The sequence below is a fragment of the Thecamonas trahens genome (genome assembly GCF_000142905.1).
Source record: "Thecamonas trahens ATCC 50062 unplaced genomic scaffold supercont1.20, whole genome shotgun sequence".
Taxonomy (NCBI): Eukaryota; order Apusomonadida; family Apusomonadidae; genus Thecamonas; species Thecamonas trahens.
The window spans coordinates 120,596-133,109 of NW_013657660.1; the positions used below are offsets into that span (position 1 = coordinate 120,596).

General features: G+C 65.5%; 7 protein-coding genes across 7 annotated transcripts; 3 read left to right on the plus strand and 4 right to left on the minus strand.

Moving 5' to 3' along the window:
• Positions 1–157: 157 nt before the first annotated feature.
• On the minus strand, positions 158–1,822 carry AMSG_04606 (uncharacterized protein; the record flags this gene model as incomplete). Its single annotated transcript, XM_013902827.1, has 3 exons — positions 158–1,574; positions 1,598–1,763; positions 1,795–1,822. The coding sequence occupies 3 exons, from the start codon at positions 1,820–1,822 to the stop codon at positions 158–160; spliced, it is 1,611 nt and encodes a 536-aa protein (XP_013758281.1).
• A 548-nt stretch (positions 1,823–2,370) lies between these two features.
• Positions 2,371–3,022, plus strand: AMSG_04607 (uncharacterized protein). Its single transcript, XM_013902828.1, has 2 exons — positions 2,371–2,416; positions 2,568–3,022. The coding sequence occupies exons 1-2, from the start codon at positions 2,395–2,397 to the stop codon at positions 2,993–2,995; spliced, it is 450 nt and encodes a 149-aa protein (XP_013758282.1). The 5' UTR covers positions 2,371–2,394; the 3' UTR covers positions 2,996–3,022.
• Positions 3,023–3,215: 193 nt separating this feature from the next.
• AMSG_04608 (3-hydroxy-3-methylglutaryl-coenzyme A reductase 1) lies at positions 3,216–5,149 on the plus strand. Its single transcript, XM_013902829.1, has 2 exons — positions 3,216–3,234; positions 3,681–5,149. The coding sequence occupies exon 2, from the start codon at positions 3,686–3,688 to the stop codon at positions 5,129–5,131; it is 1,446 nt and encodes a 481-aa protein (XP_013758283.1). The 5' UTR covers positions 3,216–3,234; positions 3,681–3,685; the 3' UTR covers positions 5,132–5,149.
• A 40-nt stretch (positions 5,150–5,189) lies between these two features.
• On the minus strand, positions 5,190–6,017 carry AMSG_04609 (uncharacterized protein; the record flags this gene model as incomplete). The annotated part of the gene is made up of 1 exon (XM_013902830.1): positions 5,190–6,017. One exon carries the CDS (start codon positions 6,015–6,017, stop codon positions 5,190–5,192), a length of 828 nt encoding a protein of 275 aa, XP_013758284.1.
• Positions 6,018–6,504: 487 nt separating this feature from the next.
• Positions 6,505–8,948, minus strand: AMSG_04610 (uncharacterized protein; the record flags this gene model as incomplete). The annotated part of the gene is made up of 2 exons (XM_013902831.1): positions 6,505–8,691; positions 8,859–8,948. The coding sequence occupies 2 exons, from the start codon at positions 8,946–8,948 to the stop codon at positions 6,505–6,507; spliced, it is 2,277 nt and encodes a 758-aa protein (XP_013758285.1).
• Positions 8,949–9,321: 373 nt separating this feature from the next.
• AMSG_04611 (alpha-1,2-mannosidase) lies at positions 9,322–11,657 on the plus strand (the record flags this gene model as incomplete). Its single annotated transcript, XM_013902832.1, has 2 exons — positions 9,322–11,043; positions 11,070–11,657. The coding sequence occupies exons 1-2, from the start codon at positions 9,349–9,351 to the stop codon at positions 11,655–11,657; spliced, it is 2,283 nt and encodes a 760-aa protein (XP_013758286.1). The 5' UTR covers positions 9,322–9,348.
• On the minus strand, positions 10,211–12,092 carry AMSG_04612 (thiol-disulfide oxidoreductase DCC; the record flags this gene model as incomplete). The annotated part of the gene is made up of 1 exon (XM_013902833.1): positions 10,211–12,092. One exon carries the CDS (start codon positions 12,090–12,092, stop codon positions 11,658–11,660), a length of 435 nt encoding a protein of 144 aa, XP_013758287.1. The 3' UTR covers positions 10,211–11,657.
• Between the last annotated feature and the right edge of the window lie 422 nt (positions 12,093–12,514).

Here is a 12,514-nt window from a genome sequence, read left to right on the forward strand (position 1 = left end):
TCAGGGAGTGGAGTGGTAGAGGCAAAGTGAGCAACGGAAATGAGAGGTTCATTGACTGGCGAAGAGAGTGTGAGGTGGAGGAGTGCCAGCCAGGCACTCCCCCCCCCCCGTCCCTCCCCGGCTCCGGCCCCCAAAGGGGATCGAGTTTTGGGCACTCTCAGCACTTTTGGCCCCAGTAGTAGTTGGGTGCGATGCCGCCGCAGTGCTCGCGCATGTGAGGATAGGGCGTGACGGAGCCGGCCATGTGGAGCGGCTGCTTGATGGTGCCCATGAGCTGGCAGAGCGGAGCGTCCGGGTCGGCGTCGACGCAGGTCTGCGGGCGGGCCGGGGTCGGATCGTAAAAGTCGAGCGAGTAGACGTCCCAGTTGGTAAACTCGGTGCACTGGATGTGCGGGGTGAGGGAGCCAAAGGCGCCACCGGCCTTGAGGAATCGACAAACGTGGACGTCGCAGACCGAGGCCGGGATGGGCTTGTCGGGATGGGCCCAGCCGGGCATGAGGTAGCGCCAGTCGTCCTGCTCCGGGATGGAGAGGACGGCGCCGAGGCTGAGGTTGCGGGCGGCCATCTCGGCGTAGAGCTGGTAGCAGTCGAGCCCGGTTGTGTTGAGCCTGTGATTGAGCATCTGGTTCCACATGAGCTCGGCGGTCGGCGGCGAGATCTTTTCGAGGAGCGCAAAGACGATGCCCACGAGCTGGAGCGAGAGTGGCTCCGGGTAGTTGTCGTCGGGCGAGTCAATCCAGCCGACGAGAAAGTTAGCAAAGCCGTAGACAGTGCCGACGACCTCGTCGAGGTAGGCGGCCATGGCAGACTCGTTGAGCGCGGCGCGGACGGCGGGCTTGAGCGGAAGGTGGACGACGTTGTACGAAGCCGCGTGGGCCATCTCGATCCACTTGTCGATGGGGTTGATCTGGATGAGGTTGACCGGCCAGTAGTGCGACTTGGTCTGCGACTCGGTAATGTAAACGCCGGGCGGGTAGGTGACGCCGTTGACGGTGGTGGGCACGCTCGGCTTCCACACCGCTACCGTGTGGCCGGTGAGGAGCGAGCCCATGCCCCAGGCGATCATGGGATCAAGGCCGTCGAGGCGGATGATGCCGAAAAAGTCGCCGTTCTCCAGCGTCGGCACAATCTGGCTCATGTTGACCAGGCCGGCGTCCCGCGGCTCGAGCGTGATCTGCATTTTCTCCTCCAGAAAGGCCACGTTGAGCGCGGCCTCGTGAGCCGAGACGTCCGGCGGCCCGATCGGGAGGTTGCCCTGCAAGAACATGGCGAGGGTGTCGGCAAAGGCGACCACGTCGGCAAGGACCTCTGACTTGAAGTGGAAGACCCGCATGCCGTTGGCCTTGAGATCCGCCAGCTCCACCGGCGACAAGCCGCGGAGCGTCACCCGGTGCCGCCCAGCCAAAGCAAACTCGTGGACGTGAAAGGTCTCGACCGAGCCGAACAGATACAGATCCTCACAGAGCGGCGAGGCCTTGCCGGCCACGTCCATGGTAATCTCGACGCAGCTTGCGCCGCACTCGGCCATCGACGCCGTCGCAGTCTCAAAGCAATGCCGCGAGAACGACTGGCCGCTCCACGCCTTGCTCACACCCACGCCGGGAGCGCCGTGACAAAGGTCGGAATAAACTCGAAAAAGTCGTCGGGATGGACCTTGCCCAGCTCTGCCGGCTTGCCGCGGGCGGCGAGCCAGGATGACACCACCTTGTTCCGCTCTTCCCATCGGGCGAGCCTCTTTCGAAGCGGCAGGCCGTGCGCAGCCTCTGCCGCTCTTGCCGCGCTCGCCACCGTCACCGTCGTCACGTGCGCCAACTCGCCGCATGTCACCTCTGTCCACGGAAAGAAGGCCGTCTGGGTGCAGGCCACGGGCGCAGCAGCAGCAGCAGCAGCCGTTGCGAGAGTGAGAGCAAAGGCGGAGAGGAGGATGGAGGGGGAGGGGGGTGCATGGTGTGGGGAGGGGTGTGGGTATGGGAGGTGGGAGAGGGGAGGGGGGAGGGGGGGAGGGGGGAGGGGGGAGGGGGGGGGGGGGGGGAATGATCAAGAGGAAACGATCAAGTGGTTGGCAGGCGAACGGGTGAATGATGGTGGTGGTGATGGTGGTGGTGATGGTGATGGTGGTGGTGGTGATGGTGATGGTGGTGATGGTGGTGATGGTGCGTGGTGATGGTGGTGATGGTGGTGAATGATGGCAGCGAACGATTATAGCGAACGATTATAGCGAACGATTGTAGCGAACGATTGTAGCGAACGATTGTAGCGAACGCTTGTAAAGGAACGATTGTTGCGAACGATGGCAGCGAACGATTGATGGCAGCGAACAACAGACAGGGCGACGAGGGGGAGAGGGCGAGGTGGGCTTGAAGCGACACACCTTTCTCACCACAACAGAGACTGATGGCTTCCAGAGGTTCGAAGCGTATGTAGGAGGTGGAGTGGCATGTGCGAGAGGGGGAGGGGGGAGGCGGTGGTGCGCGCGTGGCGCAAGCTGCGGCAGGTGCGGGACGGGCAGGACGACAAGGTGCTCACCGAGTGAGCGGGGATGGGGACACTGAAACGACGGGTGGTAGGAGAGGTGTATCATCCAGGAATCCGGTGCGATGGCTGCTCGGAGGAGCCGATCACAGGGACGAGGTACCTGTGCAAGGACGACGGGTGCGAGCTGAGCGAATCGCTCTGCAGCGAGTGCTACGAGGCCAACAAGGGCGTGCCGACCCACATGTACGCCAAGCTCGAGACGCCCATGTCGATCCTCACCTTTCTCCCGCCGCGAATGGACAAGGAGACCGTGTATCATCCACAGATCGTGTGCACTGGATGCGGCGCCACGCCCATTGTCGGCCCGCGCTACCAATGCGCGAGCAAGACGTGCGCAGACCACGTCAACCTGTGTGAAGAGTGCTACCAAGCCGGCCAGCATGCCACCTCCCATCCCTTCTCACTCATCGCCGAGCCGCACGCCTTTAAGGTTGCCCTCAATCCGCGCGATGACCCATAACCCGTAAACAGCACCACGACACCCGGAGACGCAGGCCACCTAGGCCACCCAGGCCACCCACCTGCCACCACCCATCAACCACCAGCCATCAACCACCAGCCATCACCCATCACCCATCACCCATCACCCATCACCCATCCCTCACCACTCGCACACCACTCGCTCACCACTCGCTCACCACTCGCACACCACTCGCTCACCACAGCATCGGCCTCTGCCTCTCATTCATTCACAACAAGGTACGACCATGCCAACGGGCAAGAAAGGCGCCACAGCCACACACACACACACACACACACACACACACACACACACATGGAGCCATTGTCACAGCCATAGCCACAGGCACACTCCCTACACACTACCATCACACACACACACACACACACACACTATCCCCTCCACCACACACCACACACCATACACACCCCATCCCGTCCCCTCCCCGTCCACCCCCATAGGGTTGAGGCGGTGGATGATGCATTTTCTGCGACGCAGGCAACGCTCTTCCTCCTCCCCCTCCCCACCCCCACCCACCACCACCACCACCACCACCACCACCACCACCACCACCACCACCCCACACACACACGCACATACACACACTCTCCGTCCTCCGTCCACCCGTCTCAAACATACTCACTCCTCCTCCTCCTCCTCCTCCTCCTCCTCCCCATGCACACAGTAGCTATGCTGGGACTCGGGCTGGCTCGTGTGGCCGTCCGGGCATGGGCCCAGCCGGTGGCGGCAGCGGTGACGGCTTCGGCCAGTGCGGCGTTCAGCTCGCAGGCGGCGGTGGCGGCCGAGAAGGCGGCGGCAGGCGAGGCCAAGCGCCCGGTGGACATGACCGATGAGGAGATCATGGAGGCTGTGGTCAACGGTGAGGTCAAGTTCTTTGATCTGGAGAACGAGCTCGAGCAGGACTACGAGCGGGCGGTCCGCATCCGGCGGCGCATTGTCGACGACCAGATCTCGACCTTTGTCGACGCCAAGGACACCCTCGCCGATCTGCCGTACAAGGGCTTCGACTACTCGAACATCCACGGGCGGTGCGCCGAGAACGTCGTGGGCTACATGCCCATTCCCGTCGGCGTCGCCGGCCCGCTCCTGGTCGACGGCACCGTGTACCAGGTGCCAATGGCCACCACCGAGGGCGCCCTCATTGCGTCGACGGCACGCGGATGCAAGGCCATTACCCTCTCCGGCGGCGCGACGACCGCCATCACCAAGGACGCCATGACCCGCGCCCCGGTCCTCCGCCTCGAGTCGCTCTCGGAGGCCACCAAGTTTGTCGAGTACATCGAGCGCAACTTTGAGGAGGTCCGCGCCCAGTTTGAGTCGACCTCGCGCTTTGCCAAGCTCGTCTCGATTGACGCTCGCTTTGCCGGTAACCTTGTGTACCTGCGCTTTGCCTGCAAGCCTGGTGCGGCCATGGGCATGAACATGACCGGCAAGGGCGTCGAGAAGGCGCTCGCCCACCTCTCGGAGAACGCCCCCTTCGACTTTGACGTCATGGCCCTCTCCGGCAACGTCTGCACCGACAAGAAGTTTGCTGCCATCAACTGGGTCGAGGGCCGCGGCAAGTCCGTCTCGGCCGACGCCGTCATCAAGGGCGACGTCGTCCGCACCCTCCTCAAGTCGTCTGTGAAGTCCATGGCGTATGTCAACTACTGCAAGAACCTGGTCGGCTCGGCAGTCGCCGGCTCAATAGGCGGCCAGAACGCGCACGCCTCCAACATCGTCACCGCCGCCTTTATCGCCGCGGGTCAGGACCCGGCCCAGAACGTCGAGTCGAGCGCGTGCCTCGTCACCATGGAGGACATCAACGACGGCCAGGACCTGTACGTCTCGGTCAACATGCCCTCCATCGAGGTCGGCACCATCGGCGGCGGCACCACCCTCCCCGCCCAGTCCGCCTGCCTCAAGATGATGGGCGTCCACGGCTCGGGCGAGGACGGCAACAACGCCCAGCGCCTCGCATCCATCGTCGCGGCCACCGTCATGGCCGGCGAGCTCTCGCTCTGCGCCGCCCTCTCCTCCGGCCACCTCATGTCCGGTCACATGAAGCTCAACCGCGGACCCGGTCGCAGAGACCATGACCGCCTTGCTGGCGTTGCTGAGAAGGCAAACCTGTAAACGCGACTATCGACTGCCGCTCGCTCCTCCCCCCCCCCCCCCCCCCCCTCCTTCCCTGCTACCTCTTGATCCGCTTCTTGCCGTACCGGATCGACCGCTGCACCTTTTTGAGAATCGGCGCCTTGGTCGTCGTCGGCAGCCGCCACCGCACAGGCTGCAGCACGTCCGGCAGCGCGAGCAGCCGTGCTGCAGGAATGCGAACACTCACCCCCTTGAGCAGCCACACGTCGTAGAGCCAGTGCCGCATCAACCGGAACGAGCCCGTGCCGGCCACAGAAGCAAAGACCCGTGACGGCTGGCTGTGCCGCGACGGCACGTCGCGGTCCTCCCGCGCCGCCCGCTCCAGCACCCGCCGCTCCAGCTTGAGCGCGTCGACAGAGGCCACCGCATCGCGTGTTGACTGCTCCTCCGCCAGCGAGGCAAAGAGCTCTTCATCCCACACCGACGCGCCCGGATCCCACTCGCCGTCGCCGCTCCCGCTCACGCTCCGGCTCCGGCTGCCCGAGCCCGACACGTCCGAGCTCGACTCCCCGCCGCGGGCAATGGCAGACGCGATCGAGGGGCCGGCCATCATTCCGCCGGCCGTCGACCCACGCCGATGGCGCTGCCGCGCCGGAAGCACCGACGGGAGCTCGGCCGGCTGGATGCGGAGCTTCTCCGAGGCCACAAGGAAGCGCGACTCGCAGGCGACAGCGTCGGCCTCGACCAGCCAGCGGACCTCCAAGACATGCGAGTCGTCGACCACCAGTGGCGGCACGTCGGTGCTCTCCACCAGCCACTCCTCGGTGTTCTCGTCGAACCGCATGGAGATGTCAAAGAACGGGTGCTCCTCCGCCCCGAGGTGCAGCACCCCGTGCCAGAACACAAGCTTCTCCTTCCGCGGCATGCCAAGCCTCGCCGCCCTGCTCTGCCCAGAGAGAAGTGTTGGTGGTGGCCATTTGGCGCCGCCCTGCCCGCCAATTGGCCCACCTGTTTATCGTTCGGAATGGACATTGTCCATCGCGCAAGCCGCGCTCCATGACGCTCCACAGACGTCGCAATGTCCATCAAGCTCGTCCGTCGCAAGACGCCTTTGCGATCTCCCGTCCGGCCGCTGTGTTCAACTCTGTCATGCTCTCCTTCCCGGTCGTCGGGGTCGTCAACGACGAGCTCCGCACCGTCCGCGCCCGCCGCCGTATCGGCGCCGTGCGGCACCTCGCGCGCCTCGCGCGTGCTCCCAGGCGTCCGTCACCGCGACGGCAACTCGTCAGGCGGGCATCTACATGTCGGCCGCCATCATGTGCGGGCGCGCCTCCCAACGGGAAGTCAAGCATCATCGAGATGTTCACATTGAGATGCGCGACGACGCGTCCAAACGACCGTACCGTTAAGGATTATCGTTCGGCGGTCACGCCAAGCAGAAGCCCCATGTCGCGAACAAGCTCGACGGCCCGCGCTCCGAGCGCAGCGTCCGCCCGCCGCCCGATCAGCCACTCGTAGGTGACGTCGTAGAGCGAGGTGAGGAGCTCGGCCCGTGCCAGCTGTTCCGCGCTGTCGGCCACGCTTGTGTAGAGGCTCACCATCCGCCCGACGTCGCGCCCGGCGACGTTGACCAACGCGTGGTGGTCGCTGGCAAAGAGGTAGACAAGGACTAGCTGGAGCGCGTCGGCCGGATCGGTGGCAGCGCCCAGTGCGTCCGCCACCACCGCCATGTGCGCCTGCCGCCGGCCGTCCTGGGCGCTCGGCTCGGCGCACGAGCCCGCCTCTAGCGCGAGATCGAGGACCGGTGCCGCCGCCATCAGCGCTGCCAGGAACTTGTCGATCCGCTCGCCGGCCGGATGCGCCTCGAGCGCAGCCTGGGCCTCGGGACTCTTGGCGGCCTTACCCGGTGTGCCGGCCTTGACCAGCGCCAGTAATGTGTCGCGCGGCGGCTCGGTCAGCGTCTTGATTGCTTTCTTGCGCTTGCTCGCGGTGACAGGCTGCGGCAGCTCGCTGCCGGTCGCCGCAAGTGCCGACGCTACCAGCGCGTCCACCAGCGGCAGTGCAACTGTCTTGAGGACATGCGCCTCAAGAGCGTGCGCGACGCCGGGCGATGTCGACGCTCCCGAAGCCAGCTCGGCCACGTACCGCACTCCGGCCGCATAAACCTCGAGCTCGCCCGCGACCTCGGAGACCATCGCCTGCTCAGGGCTCGGCTCGCTCGAACCACCGCTGAACTCGGGCGCCGCTGCGCGGAGGACCGACCGCCGCTCGAGGGCGCTCCGCAGCGCTCCCGCAATCATCGCCTTGGACTCACCCACAAGCGCGGCGGTGACCGCGTCAAGGCACTCAGCCTCGCGGCCTAGCTCCGGGCTCGCCGTCGACACAGCAGCCTCGACGGCGTCGACAGGAAGAGTCAGCTCAGCTACCAGACCTTTGGCGGCGGCAGACGCGTGGTCGGACCGCCCGCGCTTGCTCCGCGCTCCAGCCTTGCCCTCCTCGAGCTGGACCAGCGCGAGAAAGACTGACTCGTACGCGCCAGCCTCCAGAGCGGTCTCGACCGCGTCCGACACTGCAGCCCTCAGCACCTCCATCAGCCGTCCTGCGATCGCCACCGCCGCCCCGCGCTCGTCGAGCACCTGAACGTCGCCACCGAGGCACGGCAGCAAACCGCGCTCGAGCACAAGCGCAGTGTCGTCTGGTCCAATGTCCGGGTGCAGCGCAGAGCGGAGCGAGACAAAGCCCGGGCCATCGGGCGCCAGCGCAGCGCCTGCAATGGCGTCGACTACGTCGAGGTGCGACGAAGCGACAAAGACAGACTCGAGCGCCACGCCTGACTCGCCCCACCGCGCATGCGCAAAGGCCGCGCCGCCGTCAAACCCGCACTCGGCAAGGACCGAGTAGAGGACGACCGAGTTGACCTCGAGCTGGCGCTCGACGGCGTCGACCCGCGCTTGGGTGTACACATCCGGCACCCATGTGGCAGCAACGCCCGAGCCAGCGAGCGTCCCGTCGAGCTTGCCGGAGCCGGCCTCGCGGGCCACCAGAGCCTCGATTCGCTCAGCGTGGCCCTCGGCTCCACTCGCAGCAAGCACTACGTTGAGTCGAGTCGGAAGCAGCGCGGCGCGGAGCCGGCCACGGACCCGGGCCATGATACGGTCGAGAAAGACCTGCGAGTAGAGGGCGGCGTCGAGAAGAACGAGCCGCGAGTCGCGCGAGACCAGGGCCTCAAGCTGCTGCCGGAGAAAGCTTGATGGAAGCGCGACGCGGACAACGGCCGTAGCGAGCGGAAGCACGCCATGAGCGATCGCCTCATCCAGTACCTCGGACATCAACTCCTCGAGATACGGCGGATGCAAGATCTCGTCACCAACCAGAACCAGCGCTGTAGGGTTGCGGGCCAGGCGCCGGCGGACCGCGGCCTCGACCTCGACGTACTCGACCAAAAGCGTGTCGGCGACCTCAGCGATACGGACACGGCCGGCCAGTGCCACTTCGTCGGCGACCTCATCTTCCAGATGCTGCGGGGTCACGAACGCCGAGCCATCGCGGGTAAACAGCACGTCAACCAGTTGGAGCTCTTTGAGTCGTTGCACAAGCTCCTGTCATCAATGTTGCACATTGTCGGGGCAGATCACGCCAGCGTCGTCCGTGTCCGTATCCGTGTCCGTGTCCGTGTCCGTGTCGTCCGCAGTGAGTCCCCCACCCCCCCTCCCCCCCCCCCTCCCCAACACCACCACACAAAGGGAGTCGCACAGGCAGCACATACCACCGCATTCGACTGGGTAATGCGCACAGCAGACGGGGCGGCAAAGGTCGATTGCAGCTGAGCCTGCAGCTGGGCAAGCTCTGTCGCCATACGCCCACCACCCCTTGTCGCAAGACGAGTGCCGTTGAGCAGAGAGGCAGAGTGAGTACGGGGAGGAAGAGAGGGGGGGAGCGGGGGGGGGAGGGGGGGGGGGGGGGGGGGGGGGATCGAAGCCCATTCTTGCTTATTCTCGCACATGCCCATATCTGATCATCCCACAGCTATGTTCATCCATCAGTCTGGGCAGTTATGTTCATCCATCAGTCTGGGCAGTGTGCAGAGCAGCACGTGCGCCTGTCAGCACCACATCCATTCAAACACACACACACACACACACACACACACACACACACACACACCTCTACCGCACACGCACACACACACACACACACACACACACACACACACACACACACACACACACACACACACACACACACACACACACACCATGCACCTGCTCTCCCTCGCCCTCACCCTCGCCCTCGCCCTCGCCCTGGTTCTCACCACCGCCGTCGCCACTCCCGACTCCACTCTCTCCAGCCCCGCGCCCGGCCCACTCGGCCGGCATGTGGACCCGTTCATCGGAACAGGCGGGACCGGATTCGGTATCGGGTCGACGCCGCCGGGAGCACAGGCCCCGTTTGGTCTCGTCCGGGCATCGCCGGATACGACAGGCCTGATCTACGAGATCTTCAACCACTTTGGTGGCTACTACTACCACGATGACGTCGACGGCAAGATCCGCGCCTTCTCCCACCTGCACATGCAGGGCGCAGGCGCACCTGATCTCGGCGTCATCGGCGTCATGCTCGCCCGCAAACCACCGCATCAGAGCTGCACCACCAAGTTTGACGGATGCTGGGCATCGCGCTTCTCCCACTCTAGGGAGTCGGCCTTTCCCGGCTACTACGCGGTAGAGTTGGAGAGCTGCAAGGCCAACGTCGAGCTCACCGCTCGCCCCACCGCCGCCTTTCATCGCTACACCCTCGATGACCACGAGACATACCTCTACCTTGCAGCCTCGCACGTGGTCAAGGACAAGTCGTGCGCCAACGCGAGCGTAGTCGTTGCTTCCCCCGACGGTACGTCGGGCGCTGTGGCGCTCTCGGGCCACATCCATGTCATGGGCTCGCTCTCGGAACGCTTTGGTGGCGTCTACGCCCACTTTTCCGGACTTCTCACCGCTCCGCCTGGGTGTGTAATCGAGGTCGGGACCTGGGGCACTAACGGCGAGCCGGCTGCCGGACCCGGCACCACAGCCGGGCCTGGCGCCGGAGGCTGGATCAAGCTCGCGGGCGCTTCCGCCTGCGCCGGCAAGCTCGAGCTCGCGCTCGGCATCTCGATCATCTCGGCCGAGCAGGCCGCGGCCAACCTTGCGCACGAGCAGGCGACCGCATCCGACTTTGACGCTGCGCTGGCGGCGTCGATCGCCGACTGGGAGGCGGTCCTGGGCAACGCGGCGGTGGTCGACGACGGCGGCGCCGTGCCCGAGCTGGCTACCAAGTACTACACCGCGCTCTACCACGCCCACTCGGCGCCGACAAACTATCTCGAGGCCGGTCGGGTGTATCTCGGCTTTGACAGCAAGGTCCACCGCCTCGACGATGCGCACAACGCGTACGCGTCCGATGGCTCGCTGTGGGACGTCTTTCGCTCGCAGATGGGCCTGCTCTCGATCCTGCAGCCGGCGTACCTCGGCGACTTTGTGCACTCGCTCGATCTGATGCGGGCGCAGGGCGGGTACGTTCCGCGCTGGCCTCTGGCCAACGGCTACACCGGTTGCATGATCGGGACCCATGCCGACCTTATTGTGGCCGAGGCCTGGGCCAAAGGCATCCGCAACTACAACCTGACCTCGCTCTACGCCGCCTTTCGCGCCTCGGCCATGGAGTCGCAGCGCGAGGCCGGGCGCTCCGACGTCGCCGACTACGTCCGCCTCGGCTACGTGTGCTCGGACAAGAGCTCGCGATCGGTATCGAGGACGCTCGCCTACGCCGCCGACGACTGGGCCATTGCTAACATGGCGGTGGCGCTGGGCAAGACCGACGACGCGGCTTACTTTGCCGCCCGCGCGCAGGCCGCTCCGCGAAAGCTGTGGAACAGCGGCCGCGGCATCATGTGCGGTCGGACTTGCGCCGGCGCCGTCGACTGCCCCCGAACGACATCGAGTGGGGCACGCTCTTCACCGAGGGCAACGCCTGGCAGTGGTCGTACTTTGTCCCGCAGAACACGACTGCGCTCGCAGAGCTCATGGGCGGACCGGCCGCCTTCCTCCACGCTGTCGGCAAGTTCCTCGACCGCTCGTTCGACGACCCGTCGACCTTCCTCCCCAACCCGTTCTACTGGGCCGGCAACGAACCCGACCTACTCGTCCCGTGGCAGCCGGCGCTTGTGCCCGGCGGGCGGGCGCTGACCGAGCGGATCACTCGCAAGCTGCTCGACAAGGTCTACACTACCGAGCCCGGTGGCATCCCGGGCAACGACGACTACGGAGAGCTCTCGTCGTGGGCCGCTTTTGCGTCGTGGGGCTTCTACCCGCTCGGCGGATCTGATGAGTACATCCTCGGCTCGCCAGTCTTTGCCAAGGTCTTTCTCGCCCCGCTCAACTGCACCGTCGTCCGCCATGCGGCCTCGCCGGCCGACTACGCCGTCGAGCGCGTGGTTCTCAACGGGATGCCCCACACTCCGCCGACCATCAACCACGCCCAGCTGCGCAACGCAGTCATCGAGTTCTTCCTCGCGCCCGCTCGCCACTAGTCAAGGCAGCAGCCGCCGCGCCTGCTCTGGAGACGGCAACGGGCACGCCGACGTTCCGGGCTTGTCGGCCTCGACCCGCCCAAAGACCTGCAGCCGGTGGCGTGCCACCAGGCCGTAGACCGCGTCGGCAAGCGCCTGTGGCACCACCGCCCCCGCCACTCGCGCCATGCTCGCCCACGGCTCGCACCCAGTCGCCTGCACCACAGCCAACGCTGCCTGCGACCGCACCAGCTGCTCGCCGCGCCGCAAGTACACAAAAGACTCGGGATCGTCGCGCACAGCCGCTGGCAGGAGCGCATGGGCCGTTACGCCCTGCATCGGCGCAAACCGCAGCAAAACGTCTGGATCATGCTCACTCAGCCACGAGACGCTCCCCAGACAAAGCAGGCACTCGCCATCAAAGAACACCACATGCTCGTGCTCACCCGCTGCCATTTCGCTCTCCTCACCATGCCCATCGCGCCCATCGCACCCGCCACCATCTGCGCGCGCCGCAGCACACGCCAAACGACGCGACACCAGGCGCGCCCCCAGCCCGCCCAGCCCGCCCGCACCGCCGCTGAGAGCCAAGCAGCGGAGCCTGAGCATGGCTATGAACAGTTTGAAATGAAGCAAATGCTGTGAAAGGGTAGAGTGGGTGGAGGGAGGAGTGGGTGCTCCTGATGGCCGTCAAGAACCTCGTCAGTCCACCGCACCCGCCTCTGTGCGTTGATCACCCGTCACGGCATGGCGTGTCCCATGACACGTTTACCGCTGCGATGAGAATTAGAGGAAATCGAGTGGAACCCATCCACGGGGAAGAGGGGGGGAGCGGGAAGGGCGATGAAGAGTCTGTGCTCCAGCTATGTGTTGTGTGG